Source organism: Mastigoproctus giganteus, chromosome 5 (assembly GCF_048544385.1).
Source record: "Mastigoproctus giganteus isolate SK-2022 chromosome 5, ASM4854438v1, whole genome shotgun sequence".
In the NCBI taxonomy this organism is placed as follows: Eukaryota; Metazoa; Arthropoda; class Arachnida; order Uropygi; family Thelyphonidae; genus Mastigoproctus; species Mastigoproctus giganteus.
In genome coordinates, this window is record NC_143579.1 from 117,860,226 (window position 1) to 117,886,010 (window position 25,785).

Here is a 25,785-nt window from a genome sequence, read left to right on the forward strand (position 1 = left end):
ATAATCGAAATAAAATACTTACGTATTTTATTACGACTATTGTGAAATAAAATACTGCTAATGCTTTTGCTTCTATTGTAAACAAACTTGTTCTTTGATCTTCTATCCAAACAGATGACAGCTGTTCCAGTTCTTTGTGCCTTGATCCAATGGATTTTGTTACACTTTGAGTTGTTCCTGCTATGAAAGTTGTTTTTATTTTCTCTGCATTTTATAATTCTTGGCGTTGCCTCATTTAGGCTTGTAGCATGTGCAATATCACATGTTCTTTCATTTTGCTCAAAGCATTTCACACTTTCATATTTTTTTCTCTATCGACAGAGGAGGACTGGCCATAAGGCTTACCGAGGAAACCCCGGTGGGCTGGAGGCCAGAAGACGATGGAGGCCGGTGTGATTTTGCCGATAAACGTTTGTACGAGGCCGCTGCAAATTTTCCCAGGTAAGAATTTTTGACCCAGTCCACCTCTGTCTATCAATATTGCTTTTGTTTTTCTCTCCAAATCTGTAGTGTCTTCCCCAGGATGCTTCCTTTTCACACCTTTTAAGTATTTTACTCATTTTAGGGAATAAAGCACAATTACAAAATGAGGAGGCATGCTTGATACCCATAAACAAAGCTGCGTGCATGTAGCAACTGAATAAACAACACCGTAAAGGCAGAGGCATACTATTAACACCTCACATTTTACTAAAGCACATTTCTGGATGTCACTACCATAAAACTAAAAAAAAATATCCAGTTGTGTTTCTGCTAGTGGAATCTGTTATAAACTGGTAGTAAGCTCGATCTAATTGCATTTGCGATAATGTACCAATATCTGGAATTGTGTGGGTTTTTTTGTGTTATTATGGTGAAATGTGTTTCCTGTTCACCGATATAAAAAACATATATACATTTTCAGAATCCTCTCTTCATTCCTACTGTGTCGCATTCAGTTGGGGTGATTCCGCGTTCGACTGCCATTTCTTGTAAACACAAGGGCGAGTTGTGCATAAGCGAGTTCGTTTCGTGTTATATACAATATCGTTCCTTATTTATAAATCATGTGTTTACACTACACAAATTCGTGTAGTGTAAACATGTGTTATACGAGAACTGACTGTACTCTCCATGTATAGTAACACATTTCTCCCATCTATCGATCAATTGTTTAATGCCTTGCTCATAGAAGTCTGCACTTTTTGCCTGAAACCACTATTCCACTTCATTGATGACTTCCTGTGGAGGTGGTGCTTCCACTGCTTTGATTTCAATCCTTCTAACACTCAACCCTGTCTTATATCTTGCCGTTGTCGTTGTTATTTGGTTTTTATGAGCATTAGCAACTAAGGCCATAGTGAATGACATAAAGGAATGACCACCGCTCTGGGGATATGCGGTGGTCATTCCCTGACATTTCCACATCCTCCATATTTGGTGGTCACGGGCTCAAACCCCGGTCTAATCAAGAAGCGTGTGCTACGCACTGGTGCTCCTGCCCACCTGGCTATGGAAGCGCCCTTATATCTTGCATAAAGGAGTCTGCTGTGCCTATCTCCAATGACCAGATTTCTATTGTTGTTGTGTTGCAATTTAACGACAAACAGGCTGCTAGGGCCATATTGCGTCTTTCTGATGGTTAATAGGAAGTATTAACTTTATTGTAATACCTGTTATATTTTATGGTATTATATATAAATATATATTAGATAGTACGAATCAGAGCTGAAATACTCAATATGTTCTACGTTGATAATAATATTAGTAAATTAATAAGAGGAGTTTACCTCAATATAGTACGTGGAACACTTCCGTATGATACCCTCCAGAAATTAAAACGGAAAAAACGAAAAAATCGACAACTTACCGGTACATTAAAGTAAAATATAAATAATTAAAGTAAAATATAAATAATTAAATAATCAATTTAACACAATTCAAAATCAATTCAAAACAATTAAAATTCAAATTAACGCAATTAAAAGAATCTAACGAAAATATTCAAAACGATTTTCCTTCCTGAAGCTGACAATGCTTTTCGACCGACTGTCGTGATCACAGGAATGAAAATTACCGAATCCGGCTAAACCTGCAACTTAAATAGTGATTATGTGTCTTCGCGCATGCGCGTAAAGGTCCACGCATCGGAGATCAAATATGGCCGCCGAACATTAACAGAATTCTCGTGTAATTTAATTTCAACGGTTTCTGCAATTAATAGTCGCGTATAATTACGTTGAACGTTAAGTATTTTGGCCTCGTTAAATAAAAAAGTATGTTTTTCGTTAATGGCATGAAAGGCTAATTCTGACGCTGCTGAACGAGAAGCACGAACTGAGGCTTCGTGTTGATTTACACGGATATTAAGAGAAAACCGCGTCGAACCCTGATAAGACGAGTCGCAATCACCGCAAGAAATGTTGTATACTAGATCATTAATTTGTGTTGCGAACGCCGAAAGAACCGAGCGATTGTTCAGTATAGTGTGTAACTTCCGTATAGGCCTAGCTATAATTTTAAATTCGGTATCTTTAAAGAATCTGTTAAGCTGTTTGTGCCACTGTTCAACATATGGGACAGAAATAAAGTATTTTTTGATACTTTAATGTACCGGTAAGTTGTCGATTTTTTCGTTTTTTCCGTTTTAATTTCTGGAGGGTATCATACGGAAGTGTTCCACGTACTATATTGAGGTAAACTCCTCTTATTAATTTACTAATAAATATATATTATATTTTATTTAGGAAAGTAAACAGTTCTTTCTTATTAGGGTCATCTCCAAGAATCTGCAATAATGCTAGTGATGACTGTGCAATAGCACATGATTTAAAGCTGTTTGACCAGATATTGAGAAGGTGAGGACAGTCTGCTAATAAATGATGAACAGTCAGTTGCACATGACATGATGTGCATTAAGGAGTGCTGTCATTCATTAATAGCTAGAGGTGTGTTTGTGTGTGTGAGGCAAGTATGCCCAATTCTTAGCCTTCCTAGAATTACTTCTTCTCGTCTGCTTTTCAGGAAGCTGGAGAGCCACAGCTTTGGGTCTGGTTTTATTCAGTAAAGTTTGTTTCCTGGATAACCTCTCCAGATTATTGACCAGCTATCGTAACATACTTTACGGATGATGGGTTTGAAATCTGTATATGAAAATTGACAAGTCTGTAAAATGGAAATATCTGGTTGTTTGGCTGCAAGATCTGTTTTTTCATTTCCTGCTATCCCAGAAAGCTCTGGAATTCAGCAGAATGTCACAGTTTGGTTTGAATCATTACATGCAAGTAATTTAGAATATATTTGTTTTATTACAGGGTGAGAGGATTTGGTATTATTATTTATAGCAGAGACAGCACTGAGTGGATCAGTGTACATTAAAGCAGACAGAATTAGATGTTCAATAATATGATCCAGAGCTAAGTTTATAGCATAAAACTCAGCAGTGAAGATATTGCATTCTATTGGTAAAACAAGACAGAAGTGGTGAATGATGGAAACTAGATCTCTATTAGAGATTACCCTAGCTTCTAACCTCTCTAGGAATAAGCACATCACAAATATTGCTTCCTCAGCATCTAAAAAAGCGGGTTTTCTCTTTTACTCTTGGCATTACTTTTCTTCTAAATGGTTACTCTGTACAAATCTCAAATCTGACCCTACCTTAAAATATCATTCCCACATCGGGGCAGTGTCCTCGACAACCTCACTCAGGCTTCTAGATGCCATTCAAAAGAGGCAGTTAGTTTAATTAATTACCCATTTCTTACAAAGGCTCTCCATCTCATAGATGTTCTGTTTCTGCTGTATGCCTTTTCTATAGACACTTCCACGGGCACTGTTCTTTCAACTGGCTTTTGTAATTCTCTATCTCTTCCACACCATCTGAACACATGCCACAACCAGTCAATATCCATTTACTGTCCAACTTCAAACTCACAGAACCAAATGTTTCTTCCTCATTTATCCCTTCGTGTTCCATTTTCTGGAACAACCTTCATGAAAATTACAATCTACAGAAATTCAAGTCTAATGTCAAAAAGTATCTTCTGTCTCTCAACCTTCAACCGATGCACAGTATATTAAGTCAAGTCCTATAATGTTCTAATACCTATAGTACTTAGTAATGTTTGGGATTTTCATTAAAAAAAAAAAATGAAGAGTCAATACTGATAATCATATTAAGAATGCTGCTTTCTCTTGTTGCTCTCTCACACGCTGGTGTATAAAACAGTTATCAAATAAATCCAGAAATATTCAGCTATTATGCAGGTTACCAACTCAAATTCCACCAAATATCTGGAAAGTTAAAATTCCACATTATAAAACATTCTGATTTGCTGGCACATTATTTGTCTGTACAGCTGTTTGCTATATTCGACATAGTCATTAGGCCTATAACACACTCCTACTCTCACTTTTGTTTTCTTAGGTGCTTATGCCATACCAAACTGATTCAACATTACACTGGCCACCCTAATCAGCTGGATGCACTGCCTTAGATTCTACTTGCTTCTTAACCAGTATTAATTTCCCTCCCTCCTGTCCTTTCTGTACTCACCACATTCAAATTCTGAATCCCTTATGTCGGAGTGGGACCACGTCTCCAACATCACTACAATGCCCATGTTTGATGACTTAATCAGACTCCAAAAATTCATCAAATTTGTTTACTATACTGCTAGTATATATGCACCTGTTTTTAATCTTTGTAATCCTAACACAGCCTATGTATTTACTCGTCCCATGAGAATCCCCAAAAGGCTTTGTAATCCCCCACACATTGCTTTCCAGGCTGCTGCATGTCTCAATAGAGGCAGTGCAAGAATCAATTTCATTTCTGTCTGCAGCTGCTGTTAATCTATTAGGCTGCGTAACCCCAGCCAAGCTATCAGTTTTCAACTTAACACTGCTTCAATCGTATCAGCAAATATTCTCGTACCTTTTTCTATTTAAGTATATCCCATCCCTGTGCCAACAGTCTCTCCTGTTAACAAAGACAGACCATGATGAGAAATTCTATCCCACAACCCTTGCACAGTATCTCCAAGGCTGAATTATTGACAAGACTCATAGTCCCTCCTGTTGTGTCTGGGCAAAATTGCAGACACTTTCAAAATTAATCCTAACTCCTGACTTTTTTCTCAGTATTGCCTTGTACTTTTAAGTAAATACTCAGCCGTTTTTCTGCACTCAAAAGATGATTCTGTTGTTGATGCATTAGTAGTCATGGGTTTTTCCTCTCAATTCAAATCAACACAGAATACATCCATTTAACAAATACTGCATTAAAAATAATGTAATTACATTTGTTTTCTTCAAAGCACTTTCATTACTGCTCATTTTTATTTTTTGGGCCATATTTCTAGTAATTACTTCACCGCTACAGTATTTGTTTTAAAAGAGCAAGGTTTCAAGCACACAACACACACACACGAACTGTACATGACAATATGGTAAGAATAATGCTATTTCAGCATGAAATAGCATTATTCTTACCATATTGGGCATTTACCACCAGGTAAATGCTCAGTAATATAGCATCTTATTCCATCACCAGCTGTTGGCACATTGATAACAGACCGAAAGAAATTGCCTCAAGGATACGTAGCAAACAGCAAACGTGCTCAGAAACAGAGGTACAAGTTAAATGAAAAACTGCATAAACACTAATAACATTCACTAGTGCATCATCTGCTTGCACTATTAAAAGAGTTGCAGGGTACATTAAAGCATTTAATTTCATTAAGAATTTGAAGTGCATGATATTACAACAGAGTAGTATGTGAATGCAAAGGGTAAAAATAAATTATTTTTTCCTAGAGAAGGTAGAAAAATTATTTAAAAATTTATTTCTCTACCAGATTATGCAATGCATAATCTGGTAGAGAAATAAATTTTTAAATAATGTTGCAAGTGGAGTGGAGAAATGTTCAAACATATGTGAAAAAAATAAACTTACCATAGTTTTCAATATCTTCAGGCATATCATAATTTATAACATGTTGAATGTTATCAAAATCTAAACCTTTTGAAGCTACATCAGTGGCCACTAAAACATCTTTTTCACCCTTACGGAAGGCTTCTACAGCTCGAGAGCGTTCATCCTGATCTGCAAGGATACTAAAATTAGTGCAACTAGACTAGGATTAAGATAAATTTATATATCAACAGCATTTCAGAGATATTTCCAATTATTTTTTTTCCACAAAAAAAAGTAATTGGAAATATCACACACACACTGCATCTCCAATACAGAGATATTCAATGATTTATATAATTTCCCCACTGTATAAGGCAATTCTAAGACTGCATTTGAAATACCATCCAAGTATGGAGACCACACCTAAATCTGGGGGGGGGGTACAATAATAGTGTTATTGTATTACATATCTAAGTTTAATTTGCTACTTTTAATGCCTCAGACTAGTAAAGCAAAGAACTCAAAGAAGCTGGTATACCTTCAATTGGAAGAGAATTATCAAGGGCAGTTCACCTATAAATCTATGAATTATGAACTTATGAAATGTGCTACTTAGTTCTACTATTAATCTTAGTACTAATAGTGGCAAAGGATGCAAGAAAGCAAGTTTATAAAGCATCAGCAAAAAGAGAGAGAGAGACAGAAGAAAAGCCAACATTTCTCACATCCCTCTTAATTTTGTCTAGTTCTTCCTTGAATCTATTCAAACTACCCACCTTTACAACAGCAGAGTATCTTCCAACAATCAACCACCTGCTGGCTGAAGGCAAATTTCTGCACATTCATCCTGCAGCCATCCTCCTCAGTTTGTAAAATGAGCAAGAGGGAGGATTCCATTCAAAGTCTTAATAAGACCGGCAACTTCCTAGTCTCCAGATACAGTTTGCAGAACTGAAGCCTTTGTTGGTAAGAGTACCCTTTTGTTCCTCTCACTAATCTCATTGCTCTTCTCTATGCCAATTTCAACAGAGATCCATGTCCCTCTTAAAATGAGGTCCCACAACCTGTAAGCACTTCTCAAGAATTTTCCTGACTGTTACCTTATACAATGGGATAATCACCTCCATATTCCTGCTGGCAAGGATAAGGAGGTGAAGAAAAATACATGGGACATGCATCTCATGTATTTTTCTTCTCTGCCACAAGTCTTGTCAATTCATCTAACATCTATTTCCATCTAAACCTTGAACAGTATCTCTTAGTCAGTATTAAAAGCCTAGTAGCTTCTATGATTGCATCACTGAATGCTTCCCATTCAGAACTGACTGTTGGTAACTTCATTAGGTGGTTGCCACTGCACAGAGTTTAAAAACTGTCTGAGACCATTGTAGTCACATTTAGAAAAACAAAAGCCTTTGCCTTTGGCAGTAGTTACATCTTTAAGTAAATCCCACATTGAAAGAATACCAGCTTATTTGTTAAATTTTCTAAATTTAAAGCTTACCCGGGACGCGAATAAAATCCAATTTCACATCTATTGTAAACCAACAAACACTGGTATGCTTCTACATTATAACAGCTATAACCCATTCACCTACAAAAGTGCTATTATATTTAATCAGTTTCTCAATGCCTATAAATATTCAACAACGGAATCTGCTTTAGACTCAGAAATATAGTTATTAACCAGAAGATTCTTAAACAGGGGTTACCCCTTTGCTACACTAAACCGAATTGGGGTACAAGCTAAGGATAGGATACAAAAAAAACTACATCAATCAACAATAGAAACATCAAAAAATACTTTATTTCTGTCCCATACATTGAACAGTGTCTGGTTGGTTTTTAGTTTTTTTTTTTTTTTATGCCGCAAAAACGACAAGGTTATATTGTGCCATGACAGTGGCACAAGCAGCTTAACAGATTCTTTAAAGATACTGAATTTAAGATTGTGGCCAGACCAATATGGAAATTACACGCTATACTGAACAATCACTCAGTCCTTTCCTCTTTTGCGACACAAATAAATGACTTGGTATACGATATTTCTTGCAGTGATTACGACCCGTCTTACCAATAAGCTAAGCGATTCCTGCTCACTGTTCGCGTAAAACAGCAAGCACAAGTCCTTAGTTTGTGCTTCTCGTTCAGCAGCATCAGAATTGGCCTTTCATGCCATTAATGAAAAATATACATTTTTATTCAACGAGGCCAAAATACTTAGTGTCTAATGTAATTATACAAGACTATTAATTGCAGAAACCATCAAAATTAAATTACATGGGAAATCTATTAACATTCATCGTCCATATCTAATCTCCAAATTGTCGTCTTTTGCAAAGATGCACAAAGACAAATAATTGCAGCGTGCATGTGTGAGGATGAATAATCACACGTGCATGTGTGAGGATGAATAATCTCTCTATTTAAGATTCAAGCTCACACAATTTCCATTCCTGTAATCACGACATATGGTCGAAAAGCATTGTCTGCTTCAGGAAGAAAAATCGTTTTTCAAATTTTAATTTGAAAAATTGATTTTTAATTTGTTTAATTGATTATTTACTGTAATCATTTTGCATTAATCTTTTATTTGTTTTAATTTCTGGAGTAGCATATGGAAGTGTTCTACGTATTATACTGAGGTAAATTTCTCTTATTCTTCTGCAAATATTAAATCAGATGGAATGCCATTATCATTAGCTCCTTTTATAAATGAACAAAGTACTAATATTTTATCTACTCCAAAAGTAATATTATGTGTATACTTACCTTCATTTATTCTATCCTTATATACCATTTGTTCAAACCCTAACACAATATATAACTTTCCTTCTGAAAATTCAATATAATAATCTTCATCTAATTTAACTAAGAATCTCCCTGCAAACAAATTACTGTAAAAAACAATAGGTGGTTTTTCTGAATTAAAAATGAAGTTTCAAATTATCATTAAAGAAATTTAATTCATAAATGTCATTAGGAAAAATTATTAATTTCCATTCATGACTATCAAAATATGTTGTTGTTATTTGGTTTTTAGGAGCATTAGCAACTAAGGCCATATTGCTCCGGGAATATGCGGTGGTCATTCCCTGACCTTTCTGCAACCTCCGTATTTGGTGGTGACGGGCTCGAACCCCGGTCTAATCAAGAAGCGTGTGCTACGCACTGCTGCTCCTGCCCACCTGGCTACGGAGGCGCCTCTATCAAAATACTTGAAGTGATTATCGTCATACTGTTTACTCACATTAAACCACAAATAATATGAATTTAATTTGGATAATGCAATTTCATAAGAATTATCAAACATAAAAGGTATATCTGAATATAATCTCAAACACACTGGTGTTTGTTTTAGAATCCAATTAGTTCTAAAACAAACATTAAAAATTGTTTTGGTGTTTATTTTGGAATTAATTAGTATTTCACCCATTTCTTCTATAAAAATTTAGTAACTATTGTCTATAAATGCACTCTAAAAGATTGTTTGTTTGTTTATTATTTGGTTTTTAGGAGAATTAGCAACTAAGGCCATATTGCTCCAAGGATATGCAGTGGTCATTCCCTGACCTTTCCACATCCTCCGTATTTGGTGGTCATGGGCTCAAACCCTGGTCTAATCAAGAAGAGTGTGCTATGCACTGCTGCTCCTACCCACCTGGCTACGGAGGCGCCTACTCTAAGAGATAACATTGTTGGTATCTCTCTCTCTAAACATTACAGTATGGAGAGATACCAATATGCAGTAGCTTTTATCAGTGCTTAAGTAAACAGGACAGCTACCTGTTTACTTAAGCATTGATAAAATAAAAAAAATGATTGAGTTTTATCAGTTGTAAGGCTGTCAAGTACATATGGTAATATAAGTACTTATCATAAGAACTATTACACTTTGTACTAAAAAATATTTTTGTAAAAAAATCTTTCAGAAACTTTTATATTTTAGACTTAGGAAAGATAACATTGTTTTTATACCTAGTCTTGTAGGATTGGTTTGGTTTGGTTTTGTTTTTATTGGCGCATTAGCTACTAAGGCTATAATGCGCCAGTCTTGTAGGAAGGAGAGATGACAACACATAGTAGTTTTTATCAGTGCTTAAGTAAACAGCAGTTACTTGACTGCATTTTATCTTACATATAGCTAGAGAGCTATATGTAAGTCTAACATGGTGAAATCTATGAAATTCTAGTTTGCAGTTTTAATTCCAGTTAATTCTAGTAATTTGAAGATATGTGTGTACAAAGCCTAAAGGTGATGCAGCTTCAATTTTCAATATGCCATTCTTCTTTGCTGTTATTAATAAAGTCTTTTCTTTGCTTATTTTTATTAATTTATTTTCAGATTTTTGTTCCCCAATAAATAGTTTAAATGTAAAGAAAGGGAATTCCTCTCCACTTTGAAAATAAATTGTTAATTTAATATCCATGTCATCATAACCTCATTTTTGTTAAACAATACGTTCTTTAGTAGATGCGTAGAAATAGGATAGAATATGATTTCAGGTATAGGTTTACTGCTTTTTTATCAGACTTAGGATATGTTTCCCCATTGCATCATAAGATCCACTGGGAGTAGATAATGTAGCATGTGTACTAAATTTTATTCTTTAATTATTTGCATTAAAAACATCTGATATAGGTATAAAAGAAACTGAAGCATATTCAATAAATGGTTTATTTGCTGCATCACTGGGATCAGGAGGATATACATTTATGATTGTTTTTTTTTCCTATTCGCATCATATATATCATTTTTAAGATTTAACACATTCTCCATTTTTCAGAGACTTAACCTCAGGGGCTCACATCTGGTGAGTATGGGCTTGGCAAACTCACCCAAGCTGGATATCATCATTCTTCTCTCTCTCTTGCTTTCTTGGTGATTCCTTCTCTCTCTCTCTCTCTCTCTCTCTCTCTCTCTCTCTCTCTCTCTCTCTCTCTCTCCCCCTCCCTCAGGGTAGGGTAACTTGGGGAATTTTTTTTGGCTGGTGCAGCATAAGCCTCAGGCTTCCTTGCACCATATGACTAATAATAATAATAAAGTTTCTTGTTGTCTAATGCTTTTATGTTGTTCTCAAGGTTATTACTTTTATTTTTCATTGTATTTTTTCTGTGGCGTCGCCGGAGCCAGGAGCAGCAGTGCGTAGCACACGCTTCTTGATTAAACCGGGGTTCGAGCTTGTGACCACAAAATAAATATGGAGGATGCAGAAAGGTTGGGGAATGACTACCGCATATCCCTGGAGCAATATGGCCTTAGTTGCTAATGCTCCTAAAAAAATAATAATAACAACTTTTTCTGTACTTTTTATTACTTTTATTTTTCATCTGTACTTTTTCATTGATATCAGTATCTAGTGAATGCCTTTTTTTTTTTTTTTTTTTTTCTGTTTGATTCAATATATTTTTCACTGACTTCTTTGATACATGAACCAATACTTGACTTTATACTATCAATGTTTTTATTTGTAGTTGATTTGTAGCTGTTCAGTTCACTATTTAATTTTTGATTATCTTCTTTAAGATTAACTGAGCCATTTTGCAAAGTGAATTTTTTGCTCTGCATAATTTCTCTGCAGCTGCAGAATCGGAACTGGCAACTTCACAGCATACTTTAATGTTTTGGAAACCAACATGATGCTTGAAACCGACCCATTGCTTGCCACGAACTTGGCTTAGGGATCACAGTACTTATCCTTAATATCTTCATAAATACTTCTTGCTTTTACTTGAATAACCATTGGAGTCAAGGGCACTTGCTTCTGAATCTGATTTTCCATCCATATTATTAATAGGTTTTCCATCTTCGATATAGCACCTGAACGCTGTTTTGAGATCACTGCTGATCTTAAATGTGTTGATCCTTTAGCATGTTCTTTTATACGTGCACTATTCCTTAAAATAGTATTCACTGATGAAGCAGCAAGACCGTGCAATAGATGAAAAACTTTGTCCTGCTTCGTAATTCTTATTTAATCATCTTCATTTCTAAATCAATTTTGTTTCATTTCCTAGCACTGCCAGCACTTGCACTTTCCATTGGTCCCTTTCCCTTCACCATTGTAATAAATAAATATGAATGAAGAGAAGATTCTGAAAATTTATGTTTTTTATATGATTGAAGATTTCAGTGAATGGGAACTCATTTCACCATAATACTGTAATGTAAAAAAACACAGAATTCCAATTATCGGTATTATCGCAAATGCAATAAGAACAAGTTTACTACCCATTTATAATAGATTCCACTAACAGAAAAGCCAAATAAACAGGAAAGCGCAAATTGTTTTTATTGTTTTATGGTAGTGACCTCCAGAAATGTGCTTTAGAAAAATATCACAAAGGCGTTCAAAACTGATTCTTATAATGGAACATATGATAATGATGAAAGTGTAGTGCAATTTCCATTATAAAAATGACCTTTTAGAGAGAAAAATAGCTTAGTTATATAGCGAAAATTTCAACTTCTGGAACAAATTACCAAAAAAAAAAAACACATTAAGATTTTTAACGATACCTCCATTTATTCCTACAGGATGCAAAATATGTTTCCGGTAAAAACTTAGGTAAAGTCAAATTTCCACAAGTTGAGTATTACGTAAGCCACAGAGGTGGCTGTATTGCATTAGGACTAAGTTAAGAAATCAAATTGTATAAATTCTATACAATTTGACTTTTGTGGATTTATTGGATGATTGTTTTCTGCAGCAGCATGTTCAAGAGGCAAACAGAGAGAGTAATACACTTGATCTGGTTCTCAGCAGTAATCATTCGTGTATTAAAAATTTGCAGATAAAGGAACCACTAGGTGGCAGTGATCACAGTATACTGATGTGGGATTTACTTAAAGATTTAATTACCATCAGGGGTAAAGGAAAGGGTTTTTGCTTCCGCAAAGGTGAGTACAGTGGTCTCAGAAAGTTTTTAAATTCTATACAGTGGGATCAACTGACGATGTTACCAACAGTAAATTCTAAGTGGGAAGCATTCAAGGAATTAATCGTGGATGCTACTAAAAGTTTCATAGCGATTAAGAAATATTGTTCAAGGTTTAGGCTTAAATGGTTATCTAATGAACTTATGAGACTCGTAACAGAGAAGAAAAATGCATGGGATGCATATAAATTATCAAGCGACTCAGAAGCCTATGGCAGATATAAGCTAGTCTGTAATCAGGTCACAAAGGAGGTTAGGCAGGCGAAGGCAGATTACAAGAAATCTTTGGCAAAAGATGCTAAGAAAAACAGCAAGGATTTCTTTACTTATATAAACTCTAAAAGGAGGGGATGAATCTGATTGGTCCACTTGATGTCGATGGTTCGACTGTCGATAATCCTGCTCAGATAGCAAACAAACTGAATGAGTATTTTGCATCTACATTCACATATGAGGAGTTATTAAGGTTTGAAAATGGCAGAAGGTTATCAAATTGTAGCAGGGTGCTTAATGATTTTGTAATAACTGAGAGCGAAGTGGAGGAGAAATTATTGAAGTTAAACATAAGAAAGGCACCTGGGGTGCATGGGATCTATCTAGTTATATTAAAGGAGGTGGCAAAGCAACTAATCAAACCCTTAGCCATAATTATGAGAGCATCCTTAGACTCAGGGGAGGTCCCCATGGACTGGAGGTATGCAAATGTATCACCAATTCACATAGGGGGTTCAAAAGGTAACAAGTAACTACAGACCTGTTAGTTTAACTTGTGTTCTGGGGAAAGTAATGGAATCATTGGTTAAAGAAGCATTGCAGAATCATCTACACAAGACTGCAGTAATAGTTAAGACACAGCATGGGTTTGTTAAAGGGAGGTCTTGTCTGACCAATTTGATTGGATATTATGAGGTAGTCACAAAGGAACTGGATGCAAAAAATAATTTTGATATCATATACTTGGATTTCAAGAAAGTTTTCGATAATGTTGTGCATGGAAGACTATTGTACAAATTGGAGCAGAATGGTATTAAGGGTAAGTTGCTACAATGGATAAAAGGATGGTTGAGTGGGAGAAGAGAGAGGGTGGTAATTAATGGGTGCTGCTCTTCGTAGACAAATGTTGGTAGTAGAGTTCCCCACGGTTCGGTGCTGGGCCCATTGTTGTTTTGTATATTTATCAATGATATTGATAAAGGTATATCAGGTTTAATGTCCAAGTTTGCAGATGATACAAAGGTTGCCAGGGTTGATAATGACAGTAAAGACAGTGCTACTGCAACAGGATCTAGATAAGTTGGGCAGATGGGCTGAGAAGTGGTAACTGAAGTTTAACCTTGACAAATGCAAAGTGCTGCATATGGATAGCGATAACCGAAGAGAAACATACCAACTCTTTTGTACTACACTCAGGGAAGTGGAAAGGGGGATTGAAGGGTGACACGAGTAATTACAGACCAGTTAGTTTAACTTCTGTTCCGGGTAAAATAATGGAGTCACTGGTTAAAGATGCATTGCAGGATCATCTAGACAAGACTGCAGCAATAATTCAGACACAGCATGGGTTTGTTTAGGGAAAGTCTTGTCTGACAAATTTGATAGGATATTATGATGTGGTTACAAAGGAACTGGATGCAAAAAATAATTTTGATATCATATATTTGGATTTCAGGAAAGCTTTTGACACTGTTGCGCATGGAAGACTATTGTACAAATTGGAGCAGAATGGTATTAAGGATAAGTTGCTACAATGGATAAAAGGATGGTTGAGTGGGAGATGACAGAGGGTGGTAATTAATGGGTGCTGCTCTTCGTGGACTAATGTTATTAGTGGAGTCCCACAATGTTCAGTGTTGGCTCCTCTGTTGTTTTGTATATTTATCAATGATATTGATGAAGGTATTTCAGGCTTAGTTTCGAAGTTTGCAGATGATATAAAGGTTGGTAGCATTGTTAATGACAGTAATGGCAGTGTGCTACTGCAACAGGATCTAGATAATTTGGGCAGATGGGCTAAGAAGTGGCAACTGAAGTTTAACCTTGACAAATGCAAAGTACTGCATATGGGTAGAAGTAACCCCAGAGAAACGTACCAACTGTGAGGTACTACACTTAAGGTGGTAGAAAATGAAAAAGACCTGGGGTAATTGTGCAGTCAGATATGAAGTTTTCTGAGCAATGCAGACAGGTGCCAGTGTAGGTCATAGAGTTTTGTCAATGATATATAGGAATTTTGCTAGCATAGAAAAGGAGGCGATTGTCCCTCTGTATAAGGCAATGGTCAGGCCATGCCTTGAGTACTGCGTACAGGTCTGGAGGCCTCATTTTAGGAAGGATGTAGATTTGCTTGAGCATGTACAGAGAAGGGCAACAAGATTGGTGAGGGGAATGAAGGGATCCTCTTATCAAGAGAGTCTCCAGCCACTGCAATTTGCAGTGGCTGGAGACTAGGCACCTGCGCGGTGATCTGATTGAGGTGTATAAGGCCTTGAATGGGTCGAGCATGCTGAATTCTGATGGGATCCTTCCACTTGTTCAGATTACGAACCTAAGGAGGCATAAATTTAAATTAAGAAAAGACAGATGTAGAATAGATATGCGGAAATTTGCCTTTAGCCAGTGGGTGGTTAATTGCTAGAACAAACTTCCATCTGCTGTTGTGGAAGTTGATAGGTTAAATAAATTTGAGGAACTGGACAGGCAATTACAGGGAATGGTGTGATTTTTTTTTTTTTTTTGGCTGATGCTGCATAAGCTCATACACTTGCTTTCTTGCATCACATGCCACTACTACTACTACTAGATATTTTCTTTAAAAATAATGAAATCACTCAAGATGAACAAAAACGATTATATGAATTATATCTTAAATTAATTTAAATAAATTACATAAATCTTATCAAGTATACTTATCTGATAATCAAAATAAAAAAAATTGCTAGCACATAAAAAAAAAAAAAAAAAAAAAAAAACCCACTGGAAAAAGAATTGATAAAACTAAACCTGCTAATTCTAATTTACAATTAATTCAGACTCGATTATATTAATAAATCTCATCTCAAAAAGATGTGATTAATACTTTAAGTAAATCTCAGTTACAACAAACTAGAGGCTTTCTTCAATTTTTATTACTTCTATTACCTGCTATAGCTAAAGGAGCTCTAGGTGTATTAAGCAGTATAGGGCTTACTAGAGTCGTAGATAAATTAAATGGTAAAGGAATGTTTATTGGAGATCAACCAATTAAATGTGAACAATGTAAAAAAAAATTAAGCATTTTTGATACAGCAAATTACATGAAAAATGTAAAAGGTTTTCGAGTTATATTCTCTAAAGGTACTTTACCTAATAAAATAAATAAATTCGAAAGCGATATTGTTAATCTAGATTCAATTACAGGAAATGATACTCACTGGGTAAATTATAAAATAAAAACCAAAAATATGTAGAACTTTTTCATTCATTTGGGTTTCCTCCACTAGAAGAAGTTAAAAAATATTTCATATAAAGAAATAGCATATAACTCAAGTCAATTACAAAAATCAGATTCAGTTTTAAGCAGTTATTATTGTTTTTTTTTTTGGTAGTTGTTGGCGCATAGGCTTCCGTGGCCATAATGCACCTCCCAAGGTTTTTGCAGTACACTGATCCAAGCCCGAGGCGGGAATCGAACCCGCGACCTTTGGGTTGCCAGGCAGGCACTTTACCCACCCGGCTAGCCCGGTCAGCAGTTATTATTGTATAAAATACATTAAATTTAGAAATAAGAATAGTAATGGTAGCAGTAGTAATGGAGGCATGTGATGCAAGAAAGCAAGCATATGAGCTTATGCAGTATCATCCAAAAAAAAAAAAAAAATTTCACACATCCATTCCCTCTAAAAGTCTGCCCAGTTCCTCCTTGAATTTTTTTAAGCTGTCAACTTCCACAATGACAGATAGATGTTTGTTCCAGCAATTAACCACCTGCTGGCTAAAGGCAAATTTATGCACATCTATTTTACAACTGTCTTTCCTCAATTTGAATTTATGCCCCTGCAAGTTCGTAATCTGAGCAAGCGGAATGATCCCATCAGAAGTCAGTGTGCTCAACCCATTCAAGGCCTTGTACACCTCAATCAGATCTCACCTCACCGGTGCCTAGTCTCCAGCCACTGCAATTTGCAGAACTTAAGCTTTTCTTGGTAAGAGGACCCATTCATTCCACTCACCAATTACCCTTCTCCGTACATGCTCAAGCAACTCTACATCCTTCCTAAAATGATACCTCCAGACCTGTATGCGTACTCGAGGCATGGCCTGACCATTGCCTTATACAAAGGGATAATCATCTCCTTTTCCTTACTAGCAAAATTCCTGTATATCATTGACGATAACCCATGACCTGCTCTGGCAGCCTGTCTGCGCTGCTCAGAAAACTTCGTATCTGATTTCACACTTACTGCCAGATCTTTTTGATTTTCTACCCCCTAAGTGTAGTACCACACAGTTGGTAAGTTTCTCTGCGTTTTCTTCCACCCATATGCAGTACTTTGCATTTGTCAATGTTAAACTTCAGTTGCCACTTCTCAGCCCATCTGCCCAAATAAATTTTCTAGATCCTGTTGCAGTAGCACATTGCCATTACTGTCACTAACAACACTGCCAACCTTTGTATCATCTGCAAACGTCAACATTAAGCTCGATATACTTTCATTAATATCATTAATAATATACAAAACACGTGTGGGCCCAACAACACTGAACCCTGGGGACTCCACTATAATAATTATTCCACAAAGAGCAGCATCCATTGATTACCACTCTCTGTCTTCTCCCACTCAACCATCCTTTTATCCATTGTAGCAACTTACCCTTAATACCATACTGCTCCATTTTGTACAGGTAGTCTTCCATGTGCAACAGTATTGTTATTTGTTTTTGTTTTTTTTTTTTTAGGAGCATTAGCAACTAGGGTCACACTGCTCCAGGGATATGCGGTGGTCATTCCCTGACCTTTCCGCATCCTCCATATTTGGTGGTCATGGTCTCAAACCCCGGTCTAATCAAAAAGCGTGTGCTACGCAATGCTGCTCCTGCCCACCCGACTATGGAGACGCCTGCAACAGTGATCCCGCAATGCATCTTTAACCAGTGACGCCATTATTTTCCCCAGAACAGAAGTTAAACTAACAGGTGTGTAATTACTAATATCACCCTTAGATCCCCCTTTGTTCATTGGAGATACATTTACACATCTTCAGTCTGTGGGGACTTCCCTGGAGTCCAGAGATGCTCTCATAATTATGGCTAAGGGTTTGCTTACTTCCCTTGCCGCCCTCTTTAATATAACTGGATAAATCCCATCCATCCCAGGGTCCACTTTTCTCTCAGTTATTACAAAATCATTAAGCACCCTGTTACAGTTTGATTAACGTCTGGCATTTTCCTCCCTTAACTCCTCATGTGTGAATGTAGATGCAAAATACTCATTCAGATTATCAGCTATATGAGCAGGATCATCAACAATTGAACTATCGATATCAAGTGAACCAATCTGATTCATCCCCTTCCTTCTAGAGTTTATATAAGTAAAGAAGTCTTTGCTGTTTTTCTTAGCATCCTTTGCCAGAGATTTCTCGTAATCAGCCTTCGCTTGCCTAACTTATTTGTGACTCGATTACAGACCAGCTTATATCTGCCATAGGCTTCTATGTAACCTGATAATTTATATGCATCCCATGCATTTTTCCTCTCTGCCACAAGTCTGATTAGGTCATCTGACATTCATTTAGGCCTAAACTTTGAATTATATTTCTTAATCAGTTAAGAAAGTCTTAACTGATTAAGAAAAGTCTAGTTGCTTTCATGATTATTTCCTTGAATGCTTCCCACTTAGAATTTGCTGTTGGTCCCACTGTCCAAAATTTAAGAACTGTCTGAGACCACTGTAGTCACCTTTACGGAAGCAAAAACCCTTCCCTTTACCCCTGATGGTAATTATATCTTTAAGTAAATCCCACATCAGTGCACTGTGATCACTGTCACCTAGTGGTTCCTTTGTCTGTAAATGCTTTATACACAAATAATCACTGCTGATAACCAGATCAAGAGTATTACCCTCTCTGGTAGCCTCTCAAATATGCTGCTGCAGAAAACAATCATCCAATAAATCCACAAAAGTCTTGCTAGTGTGCTAGTGACCAATCCACAAGTTCCAGTCAATCTGGGAAGTTAAAATCCTCCATTATAACACAATCTGATTTACTGGCCCATTCTATTTCTCTGTACAATTGTTCTTTGTAGTACTCATTAGAGTCATTAGGCCTATAACACACTCCTGCTCTCATTTCTGTTTTCCCAGTGCTTATGTCACACCAAACTGACTCAACATTGTACTGTCCATCTATGTCAACTGGATGCAATTCCTTAGATTTTACGTTTTTCTTAATTAACAGCATAACCCCTTCTCCCTTCCTATCCTTTTGTACACATTGTACTCCCCAATTTTCAATTCTGCACTGCTTATATCTGTGTGACACCGAATTGGCGCTAATTTCTTGACACACACTGTAGCTAATACACACAAAGACTTGGCTAGATCATGTCCTGTTCCAGAGAGTTCTGCAAACATTTCAGACAGAAGTTGCACATATTTTTACGCTGTGATGCATTGGAGAAACCCCCCTTGGTTCTCCCCCGAGTCACAGCACTCCTGCTACTTTGTGCCTGTCGCTTTGCTACTTTAGTCTGGGGCCTGATATTGAAATTAACAACGAAAATTAATAAGATTAATAAATTTAATTATCAATACTACACTATGTAGTAGATTCCTAAATGCAGTGATACGTATTATGCTATCTAGTTTTATGTTAGAGCTACCTATTTACCACAATTCAAAATTAATTCCATACCACTTACTCTAAACGAAAACAATAGTTTTGTATGATGTATTGTATTCATTTACTCACACACCTAGTGATTTTAATGAGAAATTAGTAAGAGGTGATATAGTTAGTTGGTTGCAAGATAAGACTAATCCACCAGAAATGCATACAAGAACTCTAACAAGTAAAAATATAACTATTGCAAACCTTTTACAAAATTAAAAGAGAGATTAGCTAGAGGAGATAAAGAAATTAATAGAGTTGATGAAATAAGAAACATAATATTGCACAGAGTACAACTAAAGATACAGCTCAAATACAGCAAATCAAGAATTATTAAATGATTTAGATGCTATAAAACACCCAACTTTTGAAGAATGTGCAGGTAGATGGATGATTAAAGCTAAAAAACAATTCAGATTAGGAACTGAAAATACCTTCTGTAATAAATACGTTGAATATTTACTGCTTAAAGTGTTCAGCTAAAACAAAAACCAATAATATTACGCAATCAAAAACAAAGACTGGAAGAAATATAATGAAAGTTATTTGTAGTTATCTGTAATGTATAAATTTTATTGTTAAGATATACCTCTTATCATCATAAGTGCTTAGAGCTTTTTTGTTTACTTCTACTGAATAAACGTCATGCTTTTTGCTTATTAGATTCATAGTTCTTTGTTCTTTTTCCTCAAATAAACACTCTCTAGAGTCATCAAATATTCTTTTTTTAATTACACATTTTTTAATTCCTTTTGACTTCTTTTTCACTTTCTCATCAATTCTATATGTATACATTTTTTATCTTAAACCTAAGAATTCATTCATAATTTTTCCATCACATTCATCTTTCATTTTTCCAATTATTTTCTTATTTACCCTAGGAATATTACATTTATTATTTTCTAGATAACCTGATGTATCAAAGCAGTGTATCATTTCTTTCATATCTTCACAAACATCATCAGTCTTAATATCATATATAAAATTATCCGTATCTGTACACATAAGGCTAAGATTTTCACCATATTTAGGTTATGTCATCATATTAAAAGTATACATTAACAGCTTAGATAAGAGCGTTGATTCAGCCTTTTGATAACGATTTTGACATTAATCCTACTTGTGACGTACATCAGCGATGTAAATTTTTTTTTTTTTGCGCAGACGCAGTCCCAAGCCTTTTGAACAAGTGCATCAGTTGTAGAAGTTGTTTTAATGCCGACACGCCTCGGAAATTGGACCCACGGTTGGAAGGTTACATAACCGCACTTTCCAAAGGGTACAGTAACCTGATGTATCAAAGCAATGTATTATTTCTTTCATATCTTCACAAACGTCTTTGGTTTACTACTGACAATATAGAAACAAAAGCTCATACAGTTGCTTTCTTGCATCACATGCCACTACTACTACATATAGATAAGAGATTTAAATAATGAAGAAATACAAGGTTCATTTTATGAACAAGAGTTGGTAAAATCTAATAAGCAAGATGGTATTGAATGCAAAAATTATTTATAGGTGCAAGTTGAAAAATTTTAGTGTATTGAAGTTTGGTATCCATAAGGTTTTGAATGGCAAAGGAAAATTCCGCAAAGCTGGTGCAAGTGGGCGGAAAACACCAAAGAAACTGCAACCTGCTCCAAGTCGAACGAGGGAAGTAATACGAAAAGTGCAGTCGCTTGTTGCCAGTGAAAATCCAAAAACTCAGACAGCTATAGCAGTGGTTTTCAACCTTTTTCTAATAACGTCACCCCTAAGTCATTTATTTTATTTTGCAGCACCCCTACTCAATTTTCTGCCTGTTAGATCCGATTCTCTCTCTGTATATATATAATATTTAAAAAATATATATTATATATGATAGTTATTACAATGATATAATTATAAAATTACATTTCATAATACAAATTATATATATGCAGTATATAATCATTTTATTCTTTATATAGAGGTACTAAGTAAACATCAATTATAGATCACCACAAAATTAAAAAGATACTGTACACCTTTTTATAATGAAATAAACATATAAATTAAAAAAAAAAAAAATAATAATAATAATGAAAACCACTGAGCTATAGTATCACATGTGGAAACCGACCAACCAACCGTTTGTTGCATAATCAATGAAAATCTGCAACTGGAGAAGAAGCACAAGGCCCACATACACCATCTAGGAGCAAGGCACATTGCAGAGCAGCGGGTCAATGCTTGAAAACTCTACAAAAAATATCTGGCAACTAAAAGGTGGAAATTCGTAGCAACATTGAACAAAGTGTGAATATACCTCTCCAATTTCAACAAAATTCAGGTAATTTATTACCATCCACAGGGCGGCTAGGCCTTTCTAACATGGGTGCATCAGTGCAAAGAAAGTTTTTGCCGAGGTTTTATGGCTGTAGCCAGTCTTTGTTATAACGGCAAATTTGAGTTGCGTACAGTCGCTAAAAACAAAGGAAAATTCCTTTGATTTTAGCGACTCAGTCAACTCAGTGTATTACCAGACTGAAGTTCTACAGCCGTTGTTTGAACGTGAAATACCCACATTGTATGGTTCTGATATTGAAAAGGTCTGGGTGCATCAGGATAAGGCGTCCAGCCACACATCACATTCCACCTGCACTTCTCTGTGGAGAATGGAAGCAGCGACAGGTATTCGTTTGATCCTGTTTGAAGATATACCTGTTAAATCACCTGACCGCACACCCGTGGATTTTTGTGCATTTGGACTTTTGAAAAGAGCTCTTGGAAACCAGCACCCCAGAACTGCTGAAGGTTTGTGGAAAGTCTGCCAGAAGGAATGGGACAAGATCAACTCGGCAGTTTTGCAACACGCTTTATTTCAATGGAAATTGCGATGCCGATATTAAGTTAATCTCACATAAAAGACAAATAGTGACCCTTAAAAAGAAATGTCTCAAATTTTTGTTCAAGAATGCAAAATATCCATCATCCACCTGCGCCAGCAGTAAAAATTTGTTGCATTGTAAATTTTTACCTCAAATTTTTGCTTATTGTTTAAATTTAAAAAAATACATTTTCTGTTTAAACACCAGGACAGCCACACGTGATCAAAGGAGTTTGGAAGATACAAAATATAAGAACATCACCATATTTAGCATTCGCCACATACATGTACTACTATATCCTTGCATTTTAGAGCTATGGTGGCCATTACCTGCTAATCAAGAAATGCATGCGCAATGAAGTGATTAAGCAAACCAAGTATTTTCTCTAAGTCAAAGCAACTACTCTGATCCTCAACCCCTCCAAAAAAATATCCAGGGCTTGCACCTGGTCATGTTCATAAACAACACAACTCAGACAGCAACTTTCATCCGCTGCTCTTCCTAAAAAAAATACATGGTGGTTCAGAGTGAAAAACACTGGTCATTATATTTTTGCCATCAAAGAAGCCTGGTATTAGGACTTCATTGAAACTTTTAACATTGGTTCATCAACTGTGTGCAGTACATTCTAGGAAAGCAAAATAATTTATCTTTACTGTATTATACTGTACAATATAATTTTTTGTGTAATATATGTACTTTTTTTGCTCGGCATCCCATGTCAAACATAAAAGTACATACTGGTCATAGTGCTATTTGTGCTATGACAAGTATGTTTGTTTGTTTATGAGCTTTACAGCACAAGGACAGCAAGGCCATAATGCCCCTAACTATGATGAGACCAGTATGTACTCATGCAAATAACTTACAATTCTTTCATTCATGCTCATTATTTCTGTGAATCTTGAAATTATCATATTTTTACAAACATAAGGGTTTGCTATTAAAATATATAATTTCTGACTAATTCTTTATTTCCTCAATATGGATGTGATCTTGTTATTATATCCATATTCATTATAAAGTAAATGTCATTGTCAAGAGTAATAATCCATGTTATAGTGTAAATGCTTAAATCCACTGCCGGTTTCACTATATAACACAGCAAGTTCCAAGGTGATATCTTGCACATAAATGTTGCGGAATGGTTACAACAAAATTAACTGTTATTGGTGTAACTCAGGGAAGTGGTTGAACTATGGACAAACAATAGAGCAGTCAGTTCTGCAAATGAAGAAAAGGAGAAGCACAACACAACAGTGCAGTAATTGGAAAATGGGACATGTTATGAGACGAGTGCTGGCGCTGCCATCTACTATAAGTAAACATTAAAATTAAAGAGCACTGCAGTCAAGGTCAGTGGAAATTGCCACCATTTCAAAACATAGTGTGAGATGAATTGTAACGTCTCTCCTGTGTCTGTGTTGTGGAGGAACAATGGAACAAAGAGCAAGCTTTGTGTTCAACTGGGCAAAAGTTCCATGGAAATATTTCAAATGATGAAGCAAGTGTATGGAGAGAATTGTCTCTCTCATGCATGTGCGTTCAAGTGGCATAAATGTTTTGCCGATAGAGGAGAATCACTGAAAGACAACAAACATTTGCAATGAAGCAACAAAGTGTGGAGTGGAAGTCGGCAAACTCTCCCAAAGTCAAAAAAAGTTTGCCAAGAAAGGGCAAAAATCAAAACCATGCTCGTCACTTTCTACAATAGCAAGGGAATTGCATTATTAGAGTTTGTCAAACTCTAATGACAAACAGTTTGTGCCCAATATTTAAAATGTTACTGCTGCTTACTATCTGGACATTTTGAAACATTGGTTGCAGAAATGTGTTATTAAAAAAATGTGTTATGTGCAGCCTCAATATGAAGATGGCAGTTGATTCCTTTTTCACAACAACACACTAAGGCCACAAGGCTCTCATTGTTTGGGAGTTTTTGGCTAGCAAAGAAGTCTGTACTGTCACACCCACCATATTCACCAGACTTAGCCCTATGCGACTTCTTTTTGTTCCAGAAGCTCAAGGCAGCACTGAAAGGTAACTTTGATGACATCGACACCATTCAAAGAGCTGTGACAAGAACATTGAATGAATAGTATACCAGTCACAGCCTTCCACCAGTCTCTCCGTGATTACTGCATGCAGTGTTAAATGCGAGAAGAAGTTACTTTGAATAAACCAAGTTTACTCATATTTGGGATCATTATTTTTTTCTATCATCAGTCTTGTTTCCCAATTGCTGCACTGTGTACTTACCTTTTCATTCCATTCCAATCAGAAACATTAAAAGCCCTGGAGGTAATTAAGAAGTTTTATTATGTCACAGATACACGTGACCAGCAAACTGAATAATTAATTCATCTAGTGTAAAATGAATTTTAGTTGAATTGTTAGTTTAATAATTTTTGTACTTCAGTGTGGAACTACAAAAATAATTAAAGTAACAATTCTAGAGTACTAGTGGTACTGCAAGTTTCTAATTGCTAATACTGCAAATAGCAACAAAGGAACAAAGATTTGTATGAATCCATATTCCACTTCACCTGTTTATCTCTGCTAATAATGGGCACTTATTTTCAAAAATATACATATAAAAATTCCACTATTACTTCAATCAGGCTCTGAAGTGAAAGATTCACAAAGTTACACATTATTCATTCATCACTGCTATAAAATTTCTCTATAATAATGGCATTAAATTGAAACTCATTACAGAGGACTTATCATTATAATAGGCTGGTAATTGTAAGGCACTGGGACAAATGCCACTGGTGACACAAAGGAAAATATACTGGCATGCAGTTACTCAAATAATTCATATTATTAAAAAAAAGTATTTTTGTTATTTGTTTATTTGAAGAAACTGAAAATCTGATCCAAAAAATCTAAATATTTCAGTAAAGTAGTGAAGGTTGTAGGACTATATTTTGAGGGTACTGAAATAGTTTAAAAATTGTATTTAAACAAAAACACATTACTATGTTTTTGTCAAAGTATTTTGATCCCTCCATTATCAGAGAATGGAAAGACCAAAATGCTTATGCTAACATTAGCAACAACACCATTAACTTAGTTACAAGCAACAACACCATTATTATTACAAGCGACAACACCATTAACTTAGTTTAAGATGCAAATTAGTTTACCTAGTCTGCATCTTAAATCCACTATACATTTAAGCCTCAAAGCACCTTCAGCTGATTCAAATTTTCTGGTCTCACATCAG

General features: G+C 35.7%; 1 protein-coding gene across 2 annotated transcripts in view; it reads right to left on the reverse strand.

Annotated features, from left to right (window-relative positions):
- abs (ATP-dependent RNA helicase abstrakt) overlaps positions 1–25,785 on the reverse strand; it is a 191,103-nt gene that overhangs the window by 21,144 nt on the left and 144,174 nt on the right. For both annotated transcript variants that reach the window (XM_090373425.1, XM_090373426.1), the window contains one exon: positions 5,939–6,088. In XM_090373425.1, coding sequence (XP_090229551.1) covers positions 5,939–6,088 — 150 coding nt within the window. The remainder of the gene's footprint in view (positions 1–5,938; positions 6,089–25,785) is intronic.